The sequence below is a fragment of the Hoplias malabaricus genome, chromosome 13 (genome assembly GCF_029633855.1).
Source record: "Hoplias malabaricus isolate fHopMal1 chromosome 13, fHopMal1.hap1, whole genome shotgun sequence".
In the NCBI taxonomy this organism is placed as follows: domain Eukaryota; kingdom Metazoa; phylum Chordata; class Actinopteri; order Characiformes; family Erythrinidae; genus Hoplias; species Hoplias malabaricus.
The window spans coordinates 38,113,123-38,136,283 of NC_089812.1; the positions used below are offsets into that span (position 1 = coordinate 38,113,123).

A 23,161-nucleotide genomic window follows, 5' to 3' on the forward strand; every position below is an offset into this window, starting at 1 on the left:
CACATCTTCTGTTAACCGACTTCCTCTCTGCGACAGGTGCGAAAAAACAAGTGTTAGCCTCCGTCAGACGCCTGATATTTATAGGGACAAGAATGCCAGCCAAACACACACTGTGCAAGGTGTGTGAGCCCTCAGTGTGGTGCTAATGAGCCTCTGTGTGTGTGTGTGTGTGTGTGTGTGTGTGTTCTGTGTCTGTGTAATACAGCCAAATACATGCAGTCACAAACAGATCATTCTGAGGGTCCACGTTAGCTCACAATAACAGGTTTAAACTGTGAAAGGAAATAAATTCAGGGGAAAAATAATGCAGTGAGATGGGTTTATGGAGAAAAACACACTAGTAGAGGGCCACCACAACACAGTGGACAGAAGCGGTACTGCAGCCACGACATCCAGAAAATACACACTGCTACAACAGCGCCTCCTACTGAATCCTGCACACAGTACAAAGCACTTTCTCCCTCAGAAATATGAATAATTAGCATTGCTGACTACTGACCACACACACACACACACACACACACACACACACACAGTTATTCCACACTCTAGATTACATACATATTATAAACACATTTGCATGTAGGTGATTTCTGGGTGATTTTTTGTGACAACAGCAGGTGAAAAGCAATACTGAAAGCCTCATAAATATATATTTTTAATTTACAGTTCATTAAACTGCTTGTGAAATAGTATTAATTAATAATTTAGCACTGTATTAAACAGACCAATCACAGCCGGTTTCAGTCTGCCACAGTGTGCTATCACTGACATAGACTCATAAAAAGGGAGTTAGTGGTGGTGTCAGTGTGGGAGGAAGAGAAAAAGGAATAATGTCAGAACAAGGAAGAGGAATATGGGCCAGGACAAAGGAGAAGGAGACGGCATGGTGGTGTTCAAAGGAGCGTAAGAAGCAGTGTCACTGATGAAATAAGAGCCGCCATCATGCACCACATGATAAACCTTGGTCTACCTCTAAAAGGGGCTGGTAAGAGTTCAGCTCAACCTCACAGATTGGCTTCCATTATCCAGCCTTTTCAACAAACTAGGAGTAGGTAAGTAATTCATTTCACAAGGGCCTTGTCTGTCCTCAATGATGCTACGTTCCAGACGAGTGGCCACCAACCATAAGGTTACCTTTTGAAATCTAAATATATATATGAAAGATCTACCAGCATCAATGTCATGCTAAAACAACTGTTTAAACGCACTGTAAAGGCTAAACAGGTGTCATACCCATTGATACTTATCCTATAGCAGCTCTGCACATGCTCAGACCCACATTTTGAATGGTTTTGTGTTTTCTTTAGGTGCATTATACAATCTTAATTTATTGTTATTTGCTTAAGCATTCCAAAAGTCTACCTGCTGAATCAAGTATGTAAATTCAAATTTTAAGCCATTTATTATCACCGTAAGGCGGCACGGTGGCACAACAGACAGAGTCACAGGTTGTGGGTTCAAGTTCCGCTGCAGGTGACTGTCTGTGAGGAGTGTGGTGTGTTCTCCCTGTGTCTGCGTGGGTTTCCTCCGGGTGACTGCCTGTGAGGAGTGTGGTGTGTTCTCCCTGTGTCTGTGTGGGTTTCCTCTGGGTGACTGTCTGTGAGGAGTGTGGTGTGTTCTCCCTGTGTCTGCGTGGGTTTCCTCCGGGTGACTGTCTGTGAGGAGTGTGGTGTGTTCTCCCTGTGTCTGCGTGGGTTTCCTCCGGGTGACTGTCTGTGAGGAGTGTGGTGTGTTCTCCCTGTGTCTGCGTGGGTTTCCTCCGGGTGACTGTCTGTGAGGAGTATGATGTGTTCTCCCTGTGTCTGCGTGGGTTTCCTCCGGGTGCTCCGGTTTCCTCCCACAGTCCAAAAACACACATTGGTAGGTGGATTGGCGACTCAAATGTGTCTGTAGGTGTGAGGGTGTGAGTTAATGTGTGTGAGTGTGTGTTGCCTGGTGAAGGACTGGCGCCCCCTCCAGGGTGTATTCCCGCCTTGCGCCCAATGATTCCAGGTAGGCTCTGGACCGACCGCGACCCTGAACTGGATAAGGGTTACAGATAATGAATGAATGATCACTGTAATTATCTTATCTTTCCCTTCATACTGGGGTTTATACTCCTACTTATACTTCTACACTGTGGTAGCACATTTCAACAGAACATGGGGGTACAGTGTGACTCTCGCTTGTGTCATAATTTGTCATTTTTGTCATTTCTCAGACTCTGACCAAACACAGATTAGAATGAAACAGCTGTACACAGTTCTTCCTTCACATGTTAATACGAGTTACAGTACACAGAGAATTCATTCATTCATTATCTGTAACCCTTATCCAATTCAGGGTCGCGGTGGGTCCAGAGCCTACCTGGAATCATTGGGCGCAAGGCTGGAATACACCCTGGAGGGGGCGCCAGTCCTTCACAGGGCAACACAGAGAATGACAGACTGAAAAAACATGCTCACAAACTGTGATGGAATTCTTTTAGAGACATGGCACTGGCAGCTGATCAGACCTCACACTGATGCAGACGAGGCAGGATTGAACTTGGCCGTTGATGTTGATGTCACAACTTGTGCCGCAGTGTCACGTGCAGAAATGTTAGATTGGTGCCTACAATACTGAGTTCCTTCACTTGTTTTTGCCTGACCTCTACTGACAACGGGGGCCAGCAGCACACTGGAGGTGAACGCTTTACCAAATGGATGCTAAGGCTGCTGGCTCCAGAGACATTTCAGCTGAAGACTGCCTGGGGTTGATACAACACACCAGTCATTTCTACAGCAGGATTCTATTAGACGTAATGTGGCAAATTCAGAAGACAATACAGATTAAAACAACTATGAATTTTTGTGCTTTGTTTATTTATTTATTTCAGGGGTTTTTTTTTAATGGCTGTAAATATATATTGAATTTTTTGTTGCATTTGGCAGCAATTTCATGCCCTTAATGTAATAATACGTTTACTGCATTTCCGTAACACGTTTAACGTTTTTAAAAAATATCTTTAAGACTTGTGAGCATTTGTAAAATACAGTAATGTGTGTAATATGTGATCTATAACATTGTTTGTTTGCATGTTCATACGCTCGTCTTTCATCCTGATCCACTAAACTATTTATTTATTATTTAGTTAAAAATGTACCGATGTAATTACGTTAAACTGAAATGTAAAATGTGAGATTTCCTAAAGAACCCTAATGAATCTGAATCCTTGTCTGAGATTCACACCCTGAAGTGTTACATCATGTTTTCTCTTTGTAGAAGAGAGAGAATGTTAATCACGCTTTCATCAATTCAAAGACAGTGTGAAGCTCGACTACACACAGAATGTGACAAGAGCAGGGAGTATGTGTGTATGCGTGTGTGTGTGTGTGTGTGTGTGTGTGTGTGTGTGTGTGTGTGTGACAAATGGATATTACATAAACACAGAGAAAAGCATTTGAAAGACGCAAAAAAAGATGGATGAAAAACTGATGGATGGAGAGATAGACGCATGTGCAGACACACGGACGAATGGCGAGAAATCCAGCTGATTGGTCTCCATAGTAACTGCAGCAGAGCTACCAGAGTGGGAATTTGTGTGTGTGTGATTTTCAGTTCCAAAAGCACCCAGTTCCAGCTACTAACACAAAGCAATCTTTACACGAGAAAAAATATATATATATGACCAATTATTTCATCATGCTCTCACTCTAAACAACAACGAAAATAAAACTCTCTACAGACGTGTGAAGACTAATGGACACGTCCTAACATTTGTAAACAACAGCTTTTTAATATGTCACGTTTGTGGGCACCAATCGTCCAAAAACAAGATCTGACCTCTCTAATTCTCTCTGTGCGAATGCTATCAAATTCTCACCGACATTTCATTCATTCATTGTCTGTAACTTTTATACAGTTCAGGGTCATGGTGGGTCCAGAGCCTACCTGGAATCATTGGGCGCAAGGCGGGAATACACCCTGGAGGGGGCGCCAGTCCTTCACAGGGCAACCCACACACACACACACATTCACTCACACACTCACACCTACGGACACTTTTGAGTCTCCAATCCACCTACCAACGTGTGTTTTTGGACTGTGGGAGGAAACCGGAGCACCCGGAGGAAACCCACGCAGACACAGAGAGAACACACCACACTCCTCACAGACAGTCACCCGGAGGAAACCACACAGACACAGGGAGAACACACCACACTCCTCACAGACAGTCACCCAGAGGAAACCCACGCAGACACAGAGAGAACACACCACACTCCTCACAGACAGTCACCCGTAATAAACACTTGAAGGACTACTTTTTAAGGGTGTAATAAGAACACGTATAGTACACTGGTAGAGACAGAAACTGTAACATAGATTCCATATAAACATACTAATAAACCCTTAACCCAAGACTGGTCTAACTGACCACAGTTATTAGCGTGTATAATTATGTGAAAGCCTCGGTTCATCGAAACACCCTTAGAGCGTCTTGAACATGTATGAGTGGTCTGCAAACTTGCAGAACTTTATTACTTGAAATCATCTGTCATTGTACAACATATAACGAAATGTGTATTCCACATTTAACCCATCTGTGGGGTTGAACACACACACACTACTGAACCAGAGCGGCGTGCAGCCATCCCCACGTGTGGGTTCAGTGCCTTGCTCAAGGGCAACTCAGCAGTGGATAGAGGGAGGAGGACAGTACTGTTCCTTCACTCCCAGGGCCCCCAGTTTTCCTGCCTCACCCAATAGGCCTCGATTTCTGAGTGGGTATGACAGTCGTCCCTCTGTCTTCATCACAAGCACAATGCTAGCCACCGCAGGCAAGTTGAGCTACTCCAAGTCTGTTGAACTGTCCAGTGCCATTGTGTTAGCAGCAGTCTGAAAAGTGCTTGTGGGCATTGTGTATATATCTTTACACTGGAATGCAGAACTATGATTTACTGGTTATGGAATCACATACTTTAATGGTTTTCTTAGTGTTATACAGAGATCTGATGAAATACACTCTACACCTGAGACCTCTGCTGTTTGTTCTGCAACATGCGACTAACTTCAGGCAAAGGATCACATAACTGCACTGGCTCATTAAATCAAATACATATTCACTGGTTTTTGGTGTTTAATCTGTTACTCATGAGCGAATTACACCCCGTACTTTCACTGTGCACTTTTCAATTAGGAATGACCCATTAATATGTCACTAGGGCCTCGGCCTGAACCTCGATGAATTCATTTAGATCCATGTCTTTTGAGTTATTTTGTACTGTGACCCACCTGTGGGAGTTTAATGCATATTTTAATGTTAATTAATCATTTTACCAAATTTGGCCCCGATTTCCCCCCGTCACTTTTCCACTGAGCATCGTGACATACTAGCACTTTATTTAGCTCTGGAAACAGGGTCAGTACTGCTGAGTTCAGAAGGTAGACTACAATTTATTTATGTATTAGATTATCATAACTCACTCTTTCACTTCCTCCTCCCCTCTCTCTCTCTCTCTCTCTCTCACTCACACACACACACACACACACACACAGACGGAGATTCTGTTTCATGTTCTACCAACACTACCTTGAGCTGCGCACAGTTAAAGCTTCTGTGTCCCATGCCAAAGTTATACTCAGCAAATTAAGAGATTTAAGATGACTTTGTAGTGGGATGTGCATGACAAACTGAAAGCATCCTTTCTGTTTTTTTCATTCATTCATTGTCTGAAACTGCTTATCCAATTCAGGGTCACGGTGGGTCAGGAGCCTCCCCGGAATTAGTGGGTGCAAGGCGTGAACACAACCTGGAGGGGGTGCCAGTCCTTCACAGGGCAACACACACATTTACTCACACACTCACACCTGTGGACACTATGGACTACCATTGTGTGTTTTTGGAGAGTGGGAGGAAACCACACAATCCTCACAGACAGTCACCCGGAGGAAACCCATGCAGACACAGGGAGAACACACCATACTCCTCACAGACAGTCATCCGGAGGAAACCCATGCAGACACAGGGAGAACACACCACACTCCTCACAGACAGTCACCAAGAGGAAACCCACGCAGACACATGGAGAACACACCACACTCTTCACAGACAGTCACCCGGAGGAAACCAACGCAGACACAGGGAGAACACACCACACTCCTCACAGACAGTCACCCGGAGGAAACCAACGCAGACACAGGGAGAACACACCACCCTCCTCACAGACAGTCACTCGGAGGAAACCCACACAGACACAGGGAGAACACACCACACTCCTCACAGACAGTCACCAAGAGGAAACCCACACAGACACAGGGAGAACACACCACCCTCCTCACAGACAGTCACCCGGAGGAAACTGATATTACAATTATTCTTTTATTATACATTTAAATATCCATAATTAAAATGGGACAATGCAATTAATCATGATAAATCCAAGTTAATAGTGCATTTAATGATTTTTTTATCTTTTTAATCGAGCAACAGCCCTACTTTATTTCCTTCAATATATGACTCAAGAGTAAAATTAATAATAGTTTCTTCATAATCTTATTTTGTAGATGGGTTGCAACTCACTCATGTTTAATAAAATACATGACAGACACAGAGAGAACACACCACAGTGTTCAGTGCCACTGTTCCCTTTCTCCTACGTGTGACAGAGACATCCTAGTGGTGCAGAGCTCCTGTAATGATGCTTTTACACTGCAGCAAAATGAAATACTTTTCCTTTAGTTCTCATGCACTTTCATGGACACAGAAGTCAGCTGTGCTAACACATTATGCTATGTTCAAACTACACCTTGACTTTAGTGCTGATGGAACGACCAGGTAATTGTAACTTTAATTCATTCATTCATTCATTCATTCCGGGTCATGGTGGGTCCAGAGCCTACCTGGAATCACTGGGCACAAGGCGGGAATACACCCTGGAGGGGGCGCCAATCCTTCACAGGGTGACACACACTCACACACTCACACCTACGGACACTTTTGAGTCACAATTCCACCTACCAACGTGTGTTTTTTTTTGGACTGTGGGAGGAAAAAACTGGAACATCATGGACATGGGGAGAACACAACATTAATTCAAATATTAAAAATAATCCTTGACCTTCACTGGAACACACACCTAAATTAAACCACTTCTTAGATATTTAACCAGCTGCATTAACATTTGTGGTTATATTTTGCTGTACAATATCATTCATTAAATGACGGGACCCTGACACAATCATTTTGTGACATCTACAGAGTCTTATTCCAACAAGCTTTAGTTGTCACAGACTCTATTTAACGCTACAAAGTGGTATGACACCTGATGCTTTTTAGGTTGGTATCAAATATTTTTGTAGTGCAGTCTATAGTTTACTTTCAAATTCTTACTGAAATATATAACAAAAGCAACGTGTTATTTAAAAGTCCAAAATAATACTGATTAGCTTCAATGATTATTGACATATTCAGACATTCTGACCCATCAGTAAGCACATAAATATCTGAATATTTCAGCACTTGTGTGGACACAGAAGCATGTCTGGCTCTGAGTAAAACCTCCCACGGACAGAGGAAGCCCCTTACGCTCCAGCAGCCACACACTGGCTTGTTCCTCCAAACTCAGAGCAACAGACGAGACAAGAGCAGAGAGGGAACACACTCCCTGCTCACTGTGATAAATACTGCTTCCTTACGGCGCTGAAATATTTACCACTGCTGCCGAGACACTGAGGTAAGCTTTGATTCCTGAAGAAGCTCAGAACGTCCCACGCTAATCGCTGAGTTCACTCTTTGGTCACGTTGCAGGTTATTTTCATGATTTACCTGAGTTAATAAGTGATAATTACAGCACAAAAAGATTCTGTAACGCCTAGTGGGTTAAAGTGTACCGTGACATTCAATCAAGCTACAAAACCCAGTAATATAAAATTAACACTCCTTATTGTGTTTATGTGACTCTTCTAATGAGTGCAACCACTTAAAATGTTGCTCAGAATTACAGAGGTGAGCCATAACACTACAATTTAGAATTTAGGTTTAATATATGGCTGGAATTTACAGGATCACACATCTGCCCTGCACGTCTGACACTTTCCACTTCATGGCACCCACACAGCCTGCTCACACACGGCTCCATGTAAGCCTAAAGACTAAACTGTTATATGTAAACCTTGCACAGAGTTGATTGGCCAGAGAGACCTGTCAATCATGAGCAAATGTAGACCTCCAGCACAGACTAAGCATTTGAAAACCATCCAAGCTACAGTTAAGATCCCATTTGCTTTTAAAGGACTCACAACAGCAGCTTGTATAATTATGCCCTTTGCATTTGTGGCTGATGAAAGACTCCAGCCAGAGCTGGATGGTGCAACAAGAAACGAGAAACAACATTGATCAATCTGAACTAATGTGGGGAACCATGTTGAAGCCCACGAAACCACACATTAATACACAATGAGAGAACAGTTTTAACGTTACCACCACCAAAGCCCACTGCTCTGTCCTCAGTCGAGACGCGTCAGGTCGGTGCTCAGGTGAATAGACTCTGAGAAACTGTTTCAGACAACTTTTAAAGTAAACAAATCTCTTATAAATAAAGCTTTCTTTTGAGGGATGCTTTAGAACAGAGTTATTCTGATCCAAAGCGTTGATCCAGGTTCCAAGTCAGGATTTTACACTCGCTATGTGGTATTACACTATACCTGGCCAGTTAGGTGCATTACCAGTTGCATCTATAGTGTCGTATCAGCTGACCGGTTTAAACTCCTGGACTGGTAACTGGGAAAAAGGGCCAGGTTTGAAAACCTCTGCTTTAGAATGTAGTTGAATGGTTGAAAGGGTCTTTGAAAAACTCATTACTCTATGGACAGAACCACATACAGGGGCTCACAGTAGAGCTTCATGCTATGGAAAAGATATGATCATTTAAATACGAGTGCATACTGCAAAAGCAATATACACCATTCATCCAAAATGATGTAGCCACCTTTTATGAATATTCAGCTTCTTCAGGCTGAACCCATGTCACAGATGTTCAGCTGGGGATGTACATGTATAAGTGTTATAGTAATACAGGAAATCTAATGGGACACAGCTCTGTTTGAGTCTAAACTTACCATTCTTAATGCCAAGCATTGGCCAGCGGTTATAAAGCTCTCCACCATTGATTGTGGAGCAGTGAAGCTATGTTTTTTAGAGGTGATGGTGCTGAATACCACTGGGTTGAGTGGGAGAGGAGTTTTCATGATCCTGAACTAATCGTCCAGCACCAGTGACCTCACATATTTTGTGAAGGCTGAATGCAATCAGATGCTCACAAGAGGGTTGAAAAAGAGTTGTGTCTGTGATCAGTTCACAAAAAAATATCCTTAATTTACAGAAAATGTACAGAAAATGAAGCCGCCATGATTTATAGGATGCTGCAACCACATTGTGATGCAGCTTTATTCATCAAGAAACAGTAAAGTCATTTGGGGCATCAGCGATCAAATGTTCCCCAGGGTTAGTTTCAGACTCGTCTGTTGACTCACCTCCACAAAGAGGAAGCAGGGCAGAATGGAGGTGCTGCTTTTCACGCCAGGCTTCTCTTCAACCGCCATGTTGGATTTCCCTTACTGTTCCTCCCGGTAGTTTCTTCTTTTCTTTCTAATACTCACACCTGTTGGAAAGAGAACAGATGACTTCGTCTAAGGTCAATGAACATAACACGGTTCAGCACTGTCACCTGCTAAGCGTTAAATATGCTCTTATGTGCATTATTCATAGGATAGGTCCAAAAAGGATTCAGACTGCTGTGTAGACACCCACTCATCCAACATTTCTTCTGACATCCAATGATTTAACAGGGAGATTGTACATTTTTGCTGGAGGAATGTGTTACATTCTGCCATTAGTGAAGTCTGGATTTTGTGCCCAAAGCTGGATGGCTTTACACCCCTTTACCACACATTTGGCATTGGGCACAACAATCTTATGCTGCCCCAGAGCATACCATTTAATTTCATGCATATCAATGGAGATAATGCAAGCTGTGCAGCCACCCACTGGCTGAATTCTCTTTTAAAACCTATGGTTATACAAACCCTATTTTCAGAAAAGTTTGGACACTGAGCCAAATGTAAATAAAAACAGAATGCAGTGATGTACATTTATTTATACCCTGTTTATAAATGAAAAGAATACAAAGACAGTATATCAGATGTTAAAATTAAACATTTTTACTGTGTTTTTGAAAAATATTTGCCCATTTTAAGAAACTCCGACCAATTCTCTGGGCCTGAGCTCATCTAAGATGGAATGAGATGGAAATTAGTGCTGCCTCTGGGCTAAAGAGGAGGGCAACCACATTGTTATGAGGCAGCATCCATGACTGTATAGGGTGCATTAGTGCACATGGCATGAGTTTATTGTGCATCTGTGAAGGAACTGTTAATGCTGAGCATTATATATAGTTTTTTTTTTTTTTGCTTATTTCAGTAAGATGAGGCCAATTCACATTTGCCTTGCATGACTTCTTAATAAAAGAGTCTGGGTGTCTAAAGTAGTCCAGAGTTTTAATGAACATCTGGTGCATTATGAAACAAAACACTATAACAGAGACCATGCATTGCTGAGCAGTAAAAACAGGAAAATATTTCACTTCAATAAAGCTATAGCAATTGGTTTCCTCAGTTCCCAAACGTTTGCAGATTTTTCCAACAGCACAGGCTGGGGCTGAACACTTCACTGTGCAACTGGCAACTGTTAGACTTCCTGACTGGAAAACCACAGGCAGTATGAGTTGGCAATAACGCATCCAGTATCATCACACGCAACTCAGGGGTCCCCCAAGGATGTGTGCTGAGCCCCCTACTATTCACCCTGCTGATGCATGACTGTACACCGTTGCACAATTCCAACCTCTTCATCAAGTTTGCAGACAACACAACTGTGGTGGGCCTCATCAGAAACAACGAGACAAATTACAGGAGCGAGGTGAGCCGGCTGGCCTTGTGGTGCAAACACAACCATCTCTCTCTCTGAACGTTGATACGATGAAGGAGATTTTTGTGGACTTCAGGAAAACACACACACAGCATGCTCCTCTGAATATCAACGGTACTGCCGTGGACAGGGTGAATAGCACCAAGTTTCTGGGAGTGCACATCTCAGAGGTCCTTTCCTGGAGCATCAACACAGCATCACTGGCCCCTCAGCGCCTCTACTTTCTCCGCAATCTGAGAAGAGCCAGAGCCCCAAACCCCATCATGTGCACCTTCTACAGAGGTGCCATCGAGAGCATCCTAATCAGCTGCGTCCTGCCACAACATCATGAGAGCAGCTGAGAAGCACCACTCTCCCCTCCCTCCATGACATACACAACACCCGCCTCACTCAATCAGCCCTCTGCACGGCAGGTGATCCTTCCCACCCACTACAGAGCTTCTTCAGCCTGCGGCCCTGCGGGAGGAGACTGCGGAGTCTCAGGACTAGAACCAGCAGACTGAGGGATAGTTCTGTCCACCAGGCTTTCGGGATGCTCATCTCTCTCATTGCTGCACCATGGGTCTGAGACTAACGCAATTTCAATCCTCTGTATGTCTTGTACGTATTGGGATATTGACAATAAAGCAGACTTTGACTTTTGACTTTTGGAAATGTGCACATTTTTCATAAAAAAAATTTCTCAATTTTAACATTTTAAATATTGTCTTTGTACAATTTTCATTTCAATAAAGTGTTTAAATCTTTTATTTTTAAAAACATATCACCCACAATGCCAACCTTTTGGGAAATATGGTTTGTAATTTAATTTATTGTGAATATCATTGCTGTAAATCAAATTAAAATCATCTGTTAGTGAAACGCAAAAATGCTTCCAGAGGAGTCTATTATTCTGTACGTCTTCCTCTGTGCACAACAGTTTGGTCTGGTGTCCAGGGCTTTGGTAAATAATTAAGGCATGAAGAGAGGCTCTCAGGCTTTTTAGAACACGCTTCCCTTGAGTGGTGATGCAGGAACATGTTGTAGCTGTCACACACCCCTCAGGTTAAAAAAAATAGAGCCGTGAAAGAGAACCAGAAATTACCACCACATACAGAGAGAATGTACCATCTACTGCCAGAGCCAGGGTGTGGATTTGTAGCTGTAGCTCAATTACTCGATTCATATGTCAAGTAAAAGGGGAATTCCTTTAGAAATTGAACATTTATTTCTCATTCAGGGTTGTTCTAGGTTAAGAAAGTTATTTTATATAATCTTATCCTTACCAGATCCACCAGCGCTGATGATAGAATCAGACGTGTGCAGCATTTAATGCCTCTAAAATTCACATAATGTGAAGCTATTGCAAAAATCGATACAAATAAAATCTCTTACATTTAATTCATGATTGAGATTTACCTGCATTACTTTGTGAAACATAATAATACCTAATAAAACCTTTGGTTCTTTGCCTTTACCTGTGATCAGAAGTCTGAAAACACGTGCTAGGTTCACTGATCATTTGTGGATAATGAATACAATGGCAGTGTGAGCCCTGGTCCCTAAATTAAACATCACAACTGACATTTTCAAATGCAGATTTAAATTCAACTTTCTCTCTCACCATCAATTTTCCTCCATTTTCTCAATAAATACGACAGTGCAATAACAATAGGAGGATGGCCATGAATAAGTTGTCAGGCCATAAATGTGGACTAGTTTCTTCACAACGTGTTTATATTAATACACCCACAGAGATCAGTCACAATCACAATACATTAATAAATACAGGTCAATCAGGCCACAAGGCATTTATACACCATTCACCTGTTTATATACATGCAAGTAAACATGCAGGATTTTGTCAGTTCATCAGTTCTTTAAGGGGTGGTGTAGTTATTAAAAATTATATAATCATTTATGAATATACAACATAAAATATATAAACTAAAGATAGGGTGACCAGATCTGAGACGGTGAAAAAGAGGACACGTCTCGGATGAGCTCTCCCGAGAACTTACATTTCCGTTTCGGCATAGCTGCTCGAGATGAGGGTAGGTACATGAGCTTTGCCTGACGTAAACAAGGACTACTGACGTGCAGACTGACCAATTAAATGTTTACAGAGAAGGTTATCGACCAATAACGGTAGCTCTACAGTCAGACCGTCCAATCAGAAGATTCTAGGCTACTTCACCACGCCCCCTTCTCACTCGAGCGAACCAATCGGAGTAGGGGAGGGCGGGACTAGTTTGTGAACGAAACTTCTCGAAGTTCTATGTAAGCTCTAGAAAAACAACATCCCGGACGTTTGTGAAATTCCGCACGGACATATTTTTAAATTTAAAAAAGAGGACATGTCCGGGTAAAAGAGGACGTCTGGTCACTTGAATTTCCCCTGGGGATATATCTATCTATCTATCTATCTATCTATCGAGCCCAAATTAGTCAAATAGCACGCCACAGTGGAGTGACTTCATTGTGGCTTAGTACAAACTATACAACCAAAACTCCACACCTGCTCATCTAACATTCATTTTGAAATTAAGCAGGGTGTCCTCCTTTTGCTGCAATCAAATCCCTTTCACCTTTGGGACGTTTAAGGCTAGATATTGGAATATTTAGTGAAGTTAGGTACTGATGATGGATAAGCTCTAGATTTGTAGCGCCACCCCAATTCCGACGGTATTAGGACATGGGATCATTTCTCTTTAGCTTTCTCTCAATCCAGATGGGTTTCTGTTTAATCCAGTTCTAGTGTGAATGGAAGTGCCAGTGATCTAACGTTCAGCCAATCCATCAAGACACCCACAAATACCGAGTGACAACATTAGCCATAGCAGCTAACCTACATCCTCTCATCTCTGTCAAGAAAGATGGATGGAAAAGGAAGGGGAGGAAGTAAGCCAGGGGCAAAGAGAAACGATTAAGAAGACAAAGAGATCAGCCACATGTCTGAACTACTGAGCATCTGCTAAGCTAACAGATTAATGCTAATGAAAATGCTAATTGGAGTTAAATACTTAGCATTATCACAGTTACAGCTACATACACATGTTCCAGCTGACACAGAGAGTGACTTACTCTCTCAGTCCCTTACACAGGCACTTTCACACTCACACTATCCTCCCGTGCCCCTTCTATCCTTCTTTCTGTCAAACTCAATGAGCAATGGACGAGCTTGAGCTTGTAATCTCCTCTTTGCTGTACCACCTGGACTGGGTGGTGTATGTGTGTATGTGGATGCCTATGTGTTGTACTGCTACTTAGACTTTTGATTAGTCATTCTTGTCTCCCACTGTTTGATGAAATTAACAAGGGTTCTTTCTTTACTGTAAAAAAACAAAAACAAAAAAAAAACAAGGGCATAAACAAGTGTGTTTTCCGTTGCTGCAGTAACAGATTATGCGCTTCTGGAAAGATTTTGCACTTGATGTTGGAACATTTCTGTGAGGATTTAATGGCATTCAGCCATGAGAAAATTAGTGAGGTCAGGCTCAACTGTGGAAGATGCAGTTTCATTGTTCCACATCAAAACACTGAGGGATGTATACCCTTCCAACCCAAGCTTGTCTTTGAGCATGGGGACCATAGGTGTGTGTGTGGCTCCAGAGTGACCTATTAAATTTCATGCCTTTCTATAGAAATTATACAAGCTGTACAATCTCTACAAATGTCTGCACATACACGTGTCCATACAGAATGTAAACCGTCACTGTCCCAAAAAAAAATCTCCAATTAGTCACTTTACAGGTGAAGAGGGAAAAAAGCTTCTTACGTTTAATAAAAAAAGAATAAAAAGGGTTTATTCAAAGTATTTTTGGAGCATTTCTATTAGTTTATTCATCATGACATTTTCACACAACATGATGGACAGCTGCTGTGCTCAAATGATGTAGTAATTAAAAGTCCATCTATGGATAGCTACAGTTTTCCAAACAATAGACGCTTAGTGAACCCTCTGATTGATGTTTTATTTTTGTTGTTGCTTTAGATAAACGCTTCTTTTCTGTAACAGAATACGTTCTTAATAAAAACCTTGATTTTAAAACTTCACATTTTATAACTGGAGATTAATCTATAAAGGTTTCTTAGCACTTCATACTTACGTTAAACATCGAAAAGCTAATATTAATATGTAAATATCTGCCATGCTGACATGTCCATAGGTTAAATGTTAACCCTTAAACCCTCTGGATTTCCACATCCTAAAGCCTAGTATTTAGTAACCATAGGGTAAGGATTGCAAAATGATTGTGTGGTTCTATATTTATGGGAATGATGATGAAAGTGTGTCCTGCTGGCTTGTGCATACATTTTAAAGGGTCAATGTAAACAAACAAACTAATAAAAACATAAATAAATACCACAAACAAAAACATACACAAGCATTCCCTTACTGGCCATTTTACTTCAATCATGAATAAAATTTGAATATATTTATGGCTTATTGACTGATTAAAGGGTTCGTGTCTATGGATAAACAAATGGGTTACATTCATTATCTTTACACACAGATCATTTTTGCTTTTAGTGAAACAGACACAGTAACAAACACCCATCTATTAATAGAGGTCAAAAGAGCGAGTCACACACACACACACACAGAGAGAGAGAGAGAGAGAATGAGAGTAAAATCATAATAGGATTTTTTTTTTGGCCTTGTAACCTAATTAGAGCACGCACTTAGGGAATTCATCTAAAACTGCTTTTTAAAGGAACATGTTTGTCATACATTACTGAATTTATATACTGTCCACATTAACAGGACTTACTATGCTCTCATTTTAATAAAACCTCTATATTCACCACAGGCAATAGCCACAATCTTTCAGAAAATATTATTTATTGTCGTTTGCCCACCCTCCGTTTGTGGTGTGATTTGTGTGAAAGGGAAAGTGGAAGTGCAGGAGAGGTCCTAGAAATGACATGGATTGATGTATAAATAGAGAACGAGAGATGCCCGCGTTTTAAACGTACCAATCAAGTGCAGAAATGAGTTAAGAGACTAAATGCATTGTGTCATTATTATCAAGATCATCTTTGAGTATCATGATATGGTATTTCTGCCGTATCATCCATCCCTACCACACCGACACACAGACAAACACACACACACACCCACACACACAAAAAGAAGCCGTGCACAGCACACAGATGGCCACCTCTCGTTATGGTCATCAGACAGCAGCAGTGTAAGAACAAAGCAAATGCACACTGAACAGCTGCACGGTGCAGACAAGCACATGAGCCAATACAGAGCCGATATAACAGCATTATAGAGATGTATAGCCTCCCTCACCTCATGCACACTGCTGCCGTGGCGACAGATTCCTATGCAGTAGCCATGGTGGAGGAGATTCAGTGTTGCTTCAGTTCTGGCTCTGGCTCTGAGTATGTTCTCTCTCTCTCTCTCTCTCTCTCTCTCTCTCTCTCTCTCTCTCTCTCTCTCTCTCTCTCTCTCTCTTCTCTCTCTCTCTCTCAGAGGCTCCCTTGCTGCTCTCCTCCTCTGCTCTGCCCACACGGGCTGCTACCCTGACAGAAAGATGAGCGAGTCCCCTTCCTTCCTTCCGTCCTTACTTCCTTCTTTCCCTATCATGCACAGCAGCCCCACTCACTCACTTACACACACACACACACACACACACACACACACACACACACACACAAGCAGGCTAGTCCGTTCTTTAACGAGCCTCTCCAGACGGCGGCTGATGCACTGGGAAAAGTGCCACCTCTTCTGCTGCAGGGGATGGAGTGTGTGAGTGTGTGTATGTGTGTCAGCAGGAGTGCGTGTCCATGGGTGTCCTTATGTGTGTGTAAGTAAGTGAGTGAGAGTGGGTGTGAAGCTGAGGGCAGGGCAATGGGAGGATGTTATTTGTATTCAAAGCCAGCCAGCCTTTCTTTACCCCCCCCCCCCCCCCCCCCACCACCACCCCTCTCTAAAACCCTTCCTCTTCCTCTTTTTTTAGTCCTCCCTAACACACACACACACACACACACACACACACACACACACACACACACACACACATACACATACACACACACACACATACACACACAATCAACATGAATAATAAATACCAGTCTGAAAAAGTGTAAGACCACTGCGTCTCTATAATCGGTTAATATGGAGTTTATTGATTATTTATTCATTTTAAGATTTATATTTCTGGGGAGATAATTTATTCACGTAATCCAGGGGAATAATTTGAGTCCCACTCCGGGTGACTGTCTGTGAGGAGTGTGGTGTGTTCTCCCTGTGTCTGCGTGGGTTTCCTCCGGGTGACTGTCTGTGAGGAGTGTGGTGTGTTCTCCCTGTGTCTGCGTGGGTTTCCTCCGGGTTGAAAAAATACATGTTGGTAGGTGGATTGGTGACTCAAAAGTCTCCGTAGGTGTGAGTGTGTGAGTAAATGTGAGAGTGTGTGTAGCCCTGTGAAGTACTGGCGCCCCCTCCAGGGTGTATTCCCTCCTTGTGCCCAGTGGTTCCAGACCCACCGCAACCCTGAACCAGATAAGCAGTTACAGATAATGAGTGAATGTATATTATTGTTGAATGAATAATAAATGAATAATATTATATATACAGAAACTATCTGAAGCAGAATGTGCTAATGACTTCCTGGACTGAGATTTGCACATGCAGTAAAACATCTCTGCAATCAGAAACCACTTTTCCTGTAAAGAGTAGAAGCTACTTTCCAGGTGGTGCCATTAAACACTGTAAATGAAATTTTTCAGGGAAACTTTTTCTTCTTAATATATCTTTTCCTGAAACTGAAAAATGACATGTAATGACCATTAAATAAATGAAATGTTATGTTTCTAATTTTGCTATGCGCTGTACATTTGAATGAAGTCTGAAGTCTAGAGAGCGAGAGAATGAGAAAGAGAGGGAGGGCAAGATCTAACCCCCCCCCTCCCCCCACCTTGACCGAATGTGGGTTAATGATATATCAGTATGGATCTTCCTTTCATCAGCTTTCTACAAACAGGGCAAAGATCAGGTCTGATAAGAGTGTGTGTGTGTGTGTGTGTGTGTGTGTGAGAGAGAGAGAGAGAGAGAGAGAGAGAGAGAGACGCAATAATAATTGTCTGGAAAGGAAATCATGCCTGAGATTTACTGTCAGAGAATTCCACATTTCTCTGCTATAATTCTGCACCTTCAGATGAGACAGTTATGACTTTCTACTAAAATATTTGACATTCCAGAGTGCAGAGGAGGTAACTTCTCCAAATATAACACTATCTTTAACATGCCTCTGATACAATGAATCTATACTTAATCCTATTTATACCCAACAGAGTGTGATGGCAGTATGAAACCCCATCACAGGAATCAGTCGGCATCAGGATCCAGTGAGACACAATCCAGTTTCATTAGGTGCTTCACATCTAAAAAAGCAAATAATGCATGTTTTCTCTTTCCCTGTTCATTCTGTCAATTTTTATGACAAAGACACTGTGGCCAGTTACACTCAAGTCGACACAAAATTATACCAAACTACAGTAAAGAAGCAGAGGACAGGTGTATCGTTATAATGACCTGATTGTGATAAAGGCTTTCCCAGAACAGCTATTTATTTAATTATTTCATTCATCCATTATCTGTAACCTTTATCCAGTTCAGGGTCGCGGTGGGTCCAGAGCCTACCTGGAATCATTGGGCGCAAGGCGGGAATACACCCTGGAGGGGGCGCCAGTCCTTTACAGGGCAACACACACACACACATTCACTCACACACTCACACCTACAGACACTTTTGAGTCGCCAATCCACCTACCAACGTGTGTTTTTGGAGCGTGGGAGGAAACCGGAGAACCTGGAGGAAACCCACGCAAAAAACACACCACACTCCTCACAGACAGTCACCCGGAGGAAACCCACGCAGACACAGGGAGAACACACCACACTCCTCACAGACAGTCACCCAGAGGAAACCCACGTAGACACATAGAGAACACACCACACTCCTCACAGACAGTCACCCGGAGGAAACCCACGCAGACACAGGGAGAACACACCACACTCCTCACAGACAGTCACCCAGAGGAAACCCACGCAGACACAGGGAGAACACACCACACTCCTCACAGACAGTCACCCGGAGGAAACCCACGCAGACACAGGGAGAACACACCACACTCCTCACAGACAGTCACCCGGGAATCGAACCCACAACCTCCAGGTCCCTGGAGCTGTGTGACTGCGACACTACCTGCTGCACCACCGTGCCGCCCTTATTTATTTAATTAAGTGTCTCCTATGTATTTTGTTAAGTGATGTATCCAAGCTCTATCCACATATACTTTCACAGCATTCAAGCTGTGAACCAGCATCAAAAAACTCAGTCCTAATGCCATCTGGATCTGACGCATTTATTTAATTTAATCACCAACATTTATTTCCACCCTAAATTGGTTGCACCCAGCTCAACAGTGCACTACCAGCTGAGAACAACGTTTTTTCAAGGTTCCAAGCAAAAATTAAATTTTGTCACAATATAACAGCAGATGCCACGTTTCCATTCATATAAACAGAGACAAAAATACATAATAAGTGTGAGACGTTTTTGGCCAGTGTTAGAAATGCTGCAGTCTCATTCCGTAATCTTTCGAAGGTCAAGTGATTCATGGCTAGTTTGCTAGCTCACATTTCACTGAGGGCCATTTAGCCTCTCTTTGGTAATGATGAATTAATACAGATTGACACTGCAGAGAGCTACAGTGGAAGGATCACACACAGCTGAAAGTCTGATCATATCTACGATGGTCTGTTTTTGACCTTCGTTACTGGGTGGGATTCCACTGATCTGTAATGGCCTTATCGTTCAGACGGCCTTAATGGTTGTGATATATTGTCAGAAGAAGTCCTCATATAGTACGAAATGTCCACAAATAAACTGGAGCCAGTCTAAAGCATGAAACTGTTATCAATGTTATCCCTGTTTCAACCACAAAAGTGTTCTCATCACATGTTACAAAGTTAAAGAAGATCAGGAGAAACTGCAGCCCAATATTTACATGGTACCTATAAATATGGAGGGTCTTCTTTTCCAAATTATCCAAAAATAAATAAATAAATACAATAATGTTTTGTCCTGGCAGTGACAATGTGTGAGCAAATGGAACAAAACCATATTATAGCAATGATACAGTATATTACCAAGGTATTCACCCATCTGCCTTCACAGGGATATGAATTTCAGTGAAATCCCATTTTTGACTCCATAGGGTTTAATATGATGCCGGCCAACCCTCTGCAGCTATAACAGCTTCTTCTGGGAAGGCTTTCCACAAGGCTTGGGAGTGTGTTTCTGGGAAGTTTCCATCATTCTTCCAGAAGCGTATTCCCAAAGATGTTCAGTTAAGTTGAGATCAGGACTCTGAGCAGGCCAGTCCAGTTCTTAAACACCAAACTCACTCATCCATGTCTTTATGGACCTTGCTTTGTGCACTGGTGCACAGTCATGTTTGAACATAGAGGGGCCATGCCCAAGCTGTTCCCACAAAGTGTGGAATATGAAATCTCTTGGTATGCTGAAGCATTAAGGGTTCCTTTCACAAAAACAACCCCACACTATAATTCCCTCCACCCCAAAACTTTACACTTGGCACAATGCAGTCAGACATGCCCTAGAGTCCAGTGGTGGCGTGCTTTACACCACTGTATCTGACGCTTTGCATGCGATTGATGATGTAAGATTTGGATGCAGCTGCTTGGCCATGAAAACCCATTCCATGAAGCCCTCTAGGCACTGCTCCTGAGGTAATCTGAAGGCCATATGTAGTACAGAGGTCTGTAGCGACGGACTCTACAGAAAGCTGGCGACCTCTGCACACTCTGCGCCTCAGCGCACGTCGTTTTACGTGGCAGTCAATGATTCTGATGGGTTAGTGAACAATTTTGGTAATATAGTGTCAAACCCTCAAAGATCTCCTCAAATCCAAGTACATTTTAAAGGCAACTGTTACCATAAGCACTGAGGGACTAATTATCTGAAATCTTAAAAGACCGTTCCCACTCATCAAAATTACACTGCACAGTCCACAGCATTGTTCCTACACCTACAGAGTCTTATTTCATGGGGATACAGATTTACCTTAAGATCTACCCAGATACTTTACATTCTGCTGCAGAGTGATGTCTATGGAATAGAAAATTATTACCAAGAAAAAAAGCTCATGGGTGAGTGCAGGAGAGAAAAAAGATGCATTACAAACCCAGGAGAATTCTCAAATTTCATGCTGAAAGTGCTTTTACCTTCCCACTATAATTACAAGCTATGACTGTCAGGAGGCCCCTAAACGACTCCATTAATATCACAAGCAGAGACTATAATAAAATGTTCATATAACATCGAGTGGAGTTTCTTCAACTTGGTAACAGTTTGCCAACGTGGCCCACTGTGTAAACTTCTCCTGTGCCCTTAGGGTCCTATATTGCAGGGGGTTTGTTTGTGTTATTGTACCGCATATTACACTGCAATCCCCTGAGTCGCTCTCCTCCAGTCAACCAACACTACTGACAGACCATTACAAGGGGTGTGTGTGTGTGTGGAGGGGGGGGGGGTGCCTGAGTAAGGTGGCGTAGGATGTGAATTTATGTTACTACGGCAACCTTCCATCCTTTGTAGCCTCAAGCTTCAGGGCATAGTGATACAAATGGTAAACATATTGGGGACCCAAATACAACCATAGACGTATCAACAAAGACACACACACCCTCTTCCTTCCGAGGATAATTTTGTGTTGCAGTGTAATTTGTGGTAATACATTGCCGGCTGTGGCTCCATTTGTGCTATTCAGTGACACAGATTCATTAGCAGTAATGGCCTCTGAACACGCACTCCTACAGTTCACTGGTCTAGACATAATCAGCCTCAAAAGCCTCTCCAACCATATTCACTTTACTCATGAATATGCTTCCTACTAAGCATACAGCTTAGCTGGAATTAAAAGGAAATGAGGAAGATACATATGCTTTCAAATGCAAGCTCACTCTTTTGATTGTCCCCTGATACACACAGACGCACTTACAATCCTTACTCAAAGCAGAACCTCATAGATTTTTCAAAATATTGCATAATTCAGCCATTAAAGTGTAAACAGTCTTTCAAAGTCATTTAATGTGAAATGCTCCGTTTGAGAGAAACTCACAAAACCAGAAATGTTCAGAAAGGGTGGCGATGAGAGTCAGGGGTCTGAAGGGTTTAATGCTTGTAAAAGCTAAATCTGAGAAAGCTATTACATGAAAAAGTTATGAATACGTTGCCTGATATATAAGACACTGCATTATGATAATTTAGAAATAAACTTGTGTTTAAAAAACATTAAGAGCCTACATGTTGGCCACTTACAAACAGGGTTTTGGAAGGAAAAGTAGTGCAAAGACATGTTTGTGTTTACTCAGTCCCATTTAAACTGTAAAAAAAAAAAGAGTTAGTACATTTCACTATAAAACATTAATTGTTTATGTTTTAGTTTAAATCACAATGTTTGAATGTTTAATTACCCCATTTCAATAAGAAATCCAGGATATTATGCTCTAGTTTATTTCTCACACTGTTGTTCACAGAGCTATAGAAAATAACAAATATTGTTTCAAAATAAGAGTCACAATCAATACTGCCTAAAATAAACTTTCATGGTATAACAAGAAAAGAGGCCATGAGTTGGCATTCAGTGCTGCTGACCTACGTAGGCATGGCTGGCCTTGCCTAATGCAATGCAAATGAAAACGTGGAGCATGCTCTTTTGTATGCAACATATTCTAAATTATTCAACCTCATTTCATTCGTTTGCCTGATTCAAGCAGGCACCATGTGACCGTTCCCACTCTCAGACAAGACCCTGATCAAAGCTACATTGCTTTGCATTACGTGGGAGTCTTTTTTGCAGCAGCAATGGAAGAAGATCGCCCATGATGTTCAATCAATACAAAACGACTCATTTAATTATAGCCTGCTTGTTTTTTTTTTTTTTTTTTTTTTTTTTGTTTGTCCGTGAGATCTTCAAGAACCTCTTGTTCGAACACAAGCGCTGTGAATATTTTTTTTTCTTTTCTTCTGCCCAAGGGAAATGAGGCATACTATTTTCTACACAGAACACCAGATGGGGAACTGAGACATAACGTACAGAGAGCCACAATTTAAATAACATGCAAATCTATGCGTACTGTTATTCATTACAATTCATGATGCAGCAAGGTTTCAAGAGTCAGGACAAAGA

General features: G+C 42.0%; 1 protein-coding gene across 2 annotated transcripts in view; it reads right to left on the reverse strand.

The window, feature by feature from the left end:
• The window catches only part of plppr2a (phospholipid phosphatase related 2a), an 87,986-nt gene extending 71,598 nt beyond the window's left edge, over positions 1–16,388 (reverse strand). For both annotated transcript variants that reach the window (XM_066642147.1, XM_066642148.1), the window contains exons 1-2: positions 16,230–16,388; positions 9,496–9,623 (exon numbers count right to left, since the gene is read on the reverse strand). In XM_066642147.1, coding sequence (XP_066498244.1) covers positions 9,496–9,564 — 69 coding nt within the window. In that variant the 5' untranslated portion in view covers positions 9,565–9,623; positions 16,230–16,388. The remainder of the gene's footprint in view (positions 1–9,495; positions 9,624–16,229) is intronic.
• Between the last annotated feature and the right edge of the window lie 6,773 nt (positions 16,389–23,161).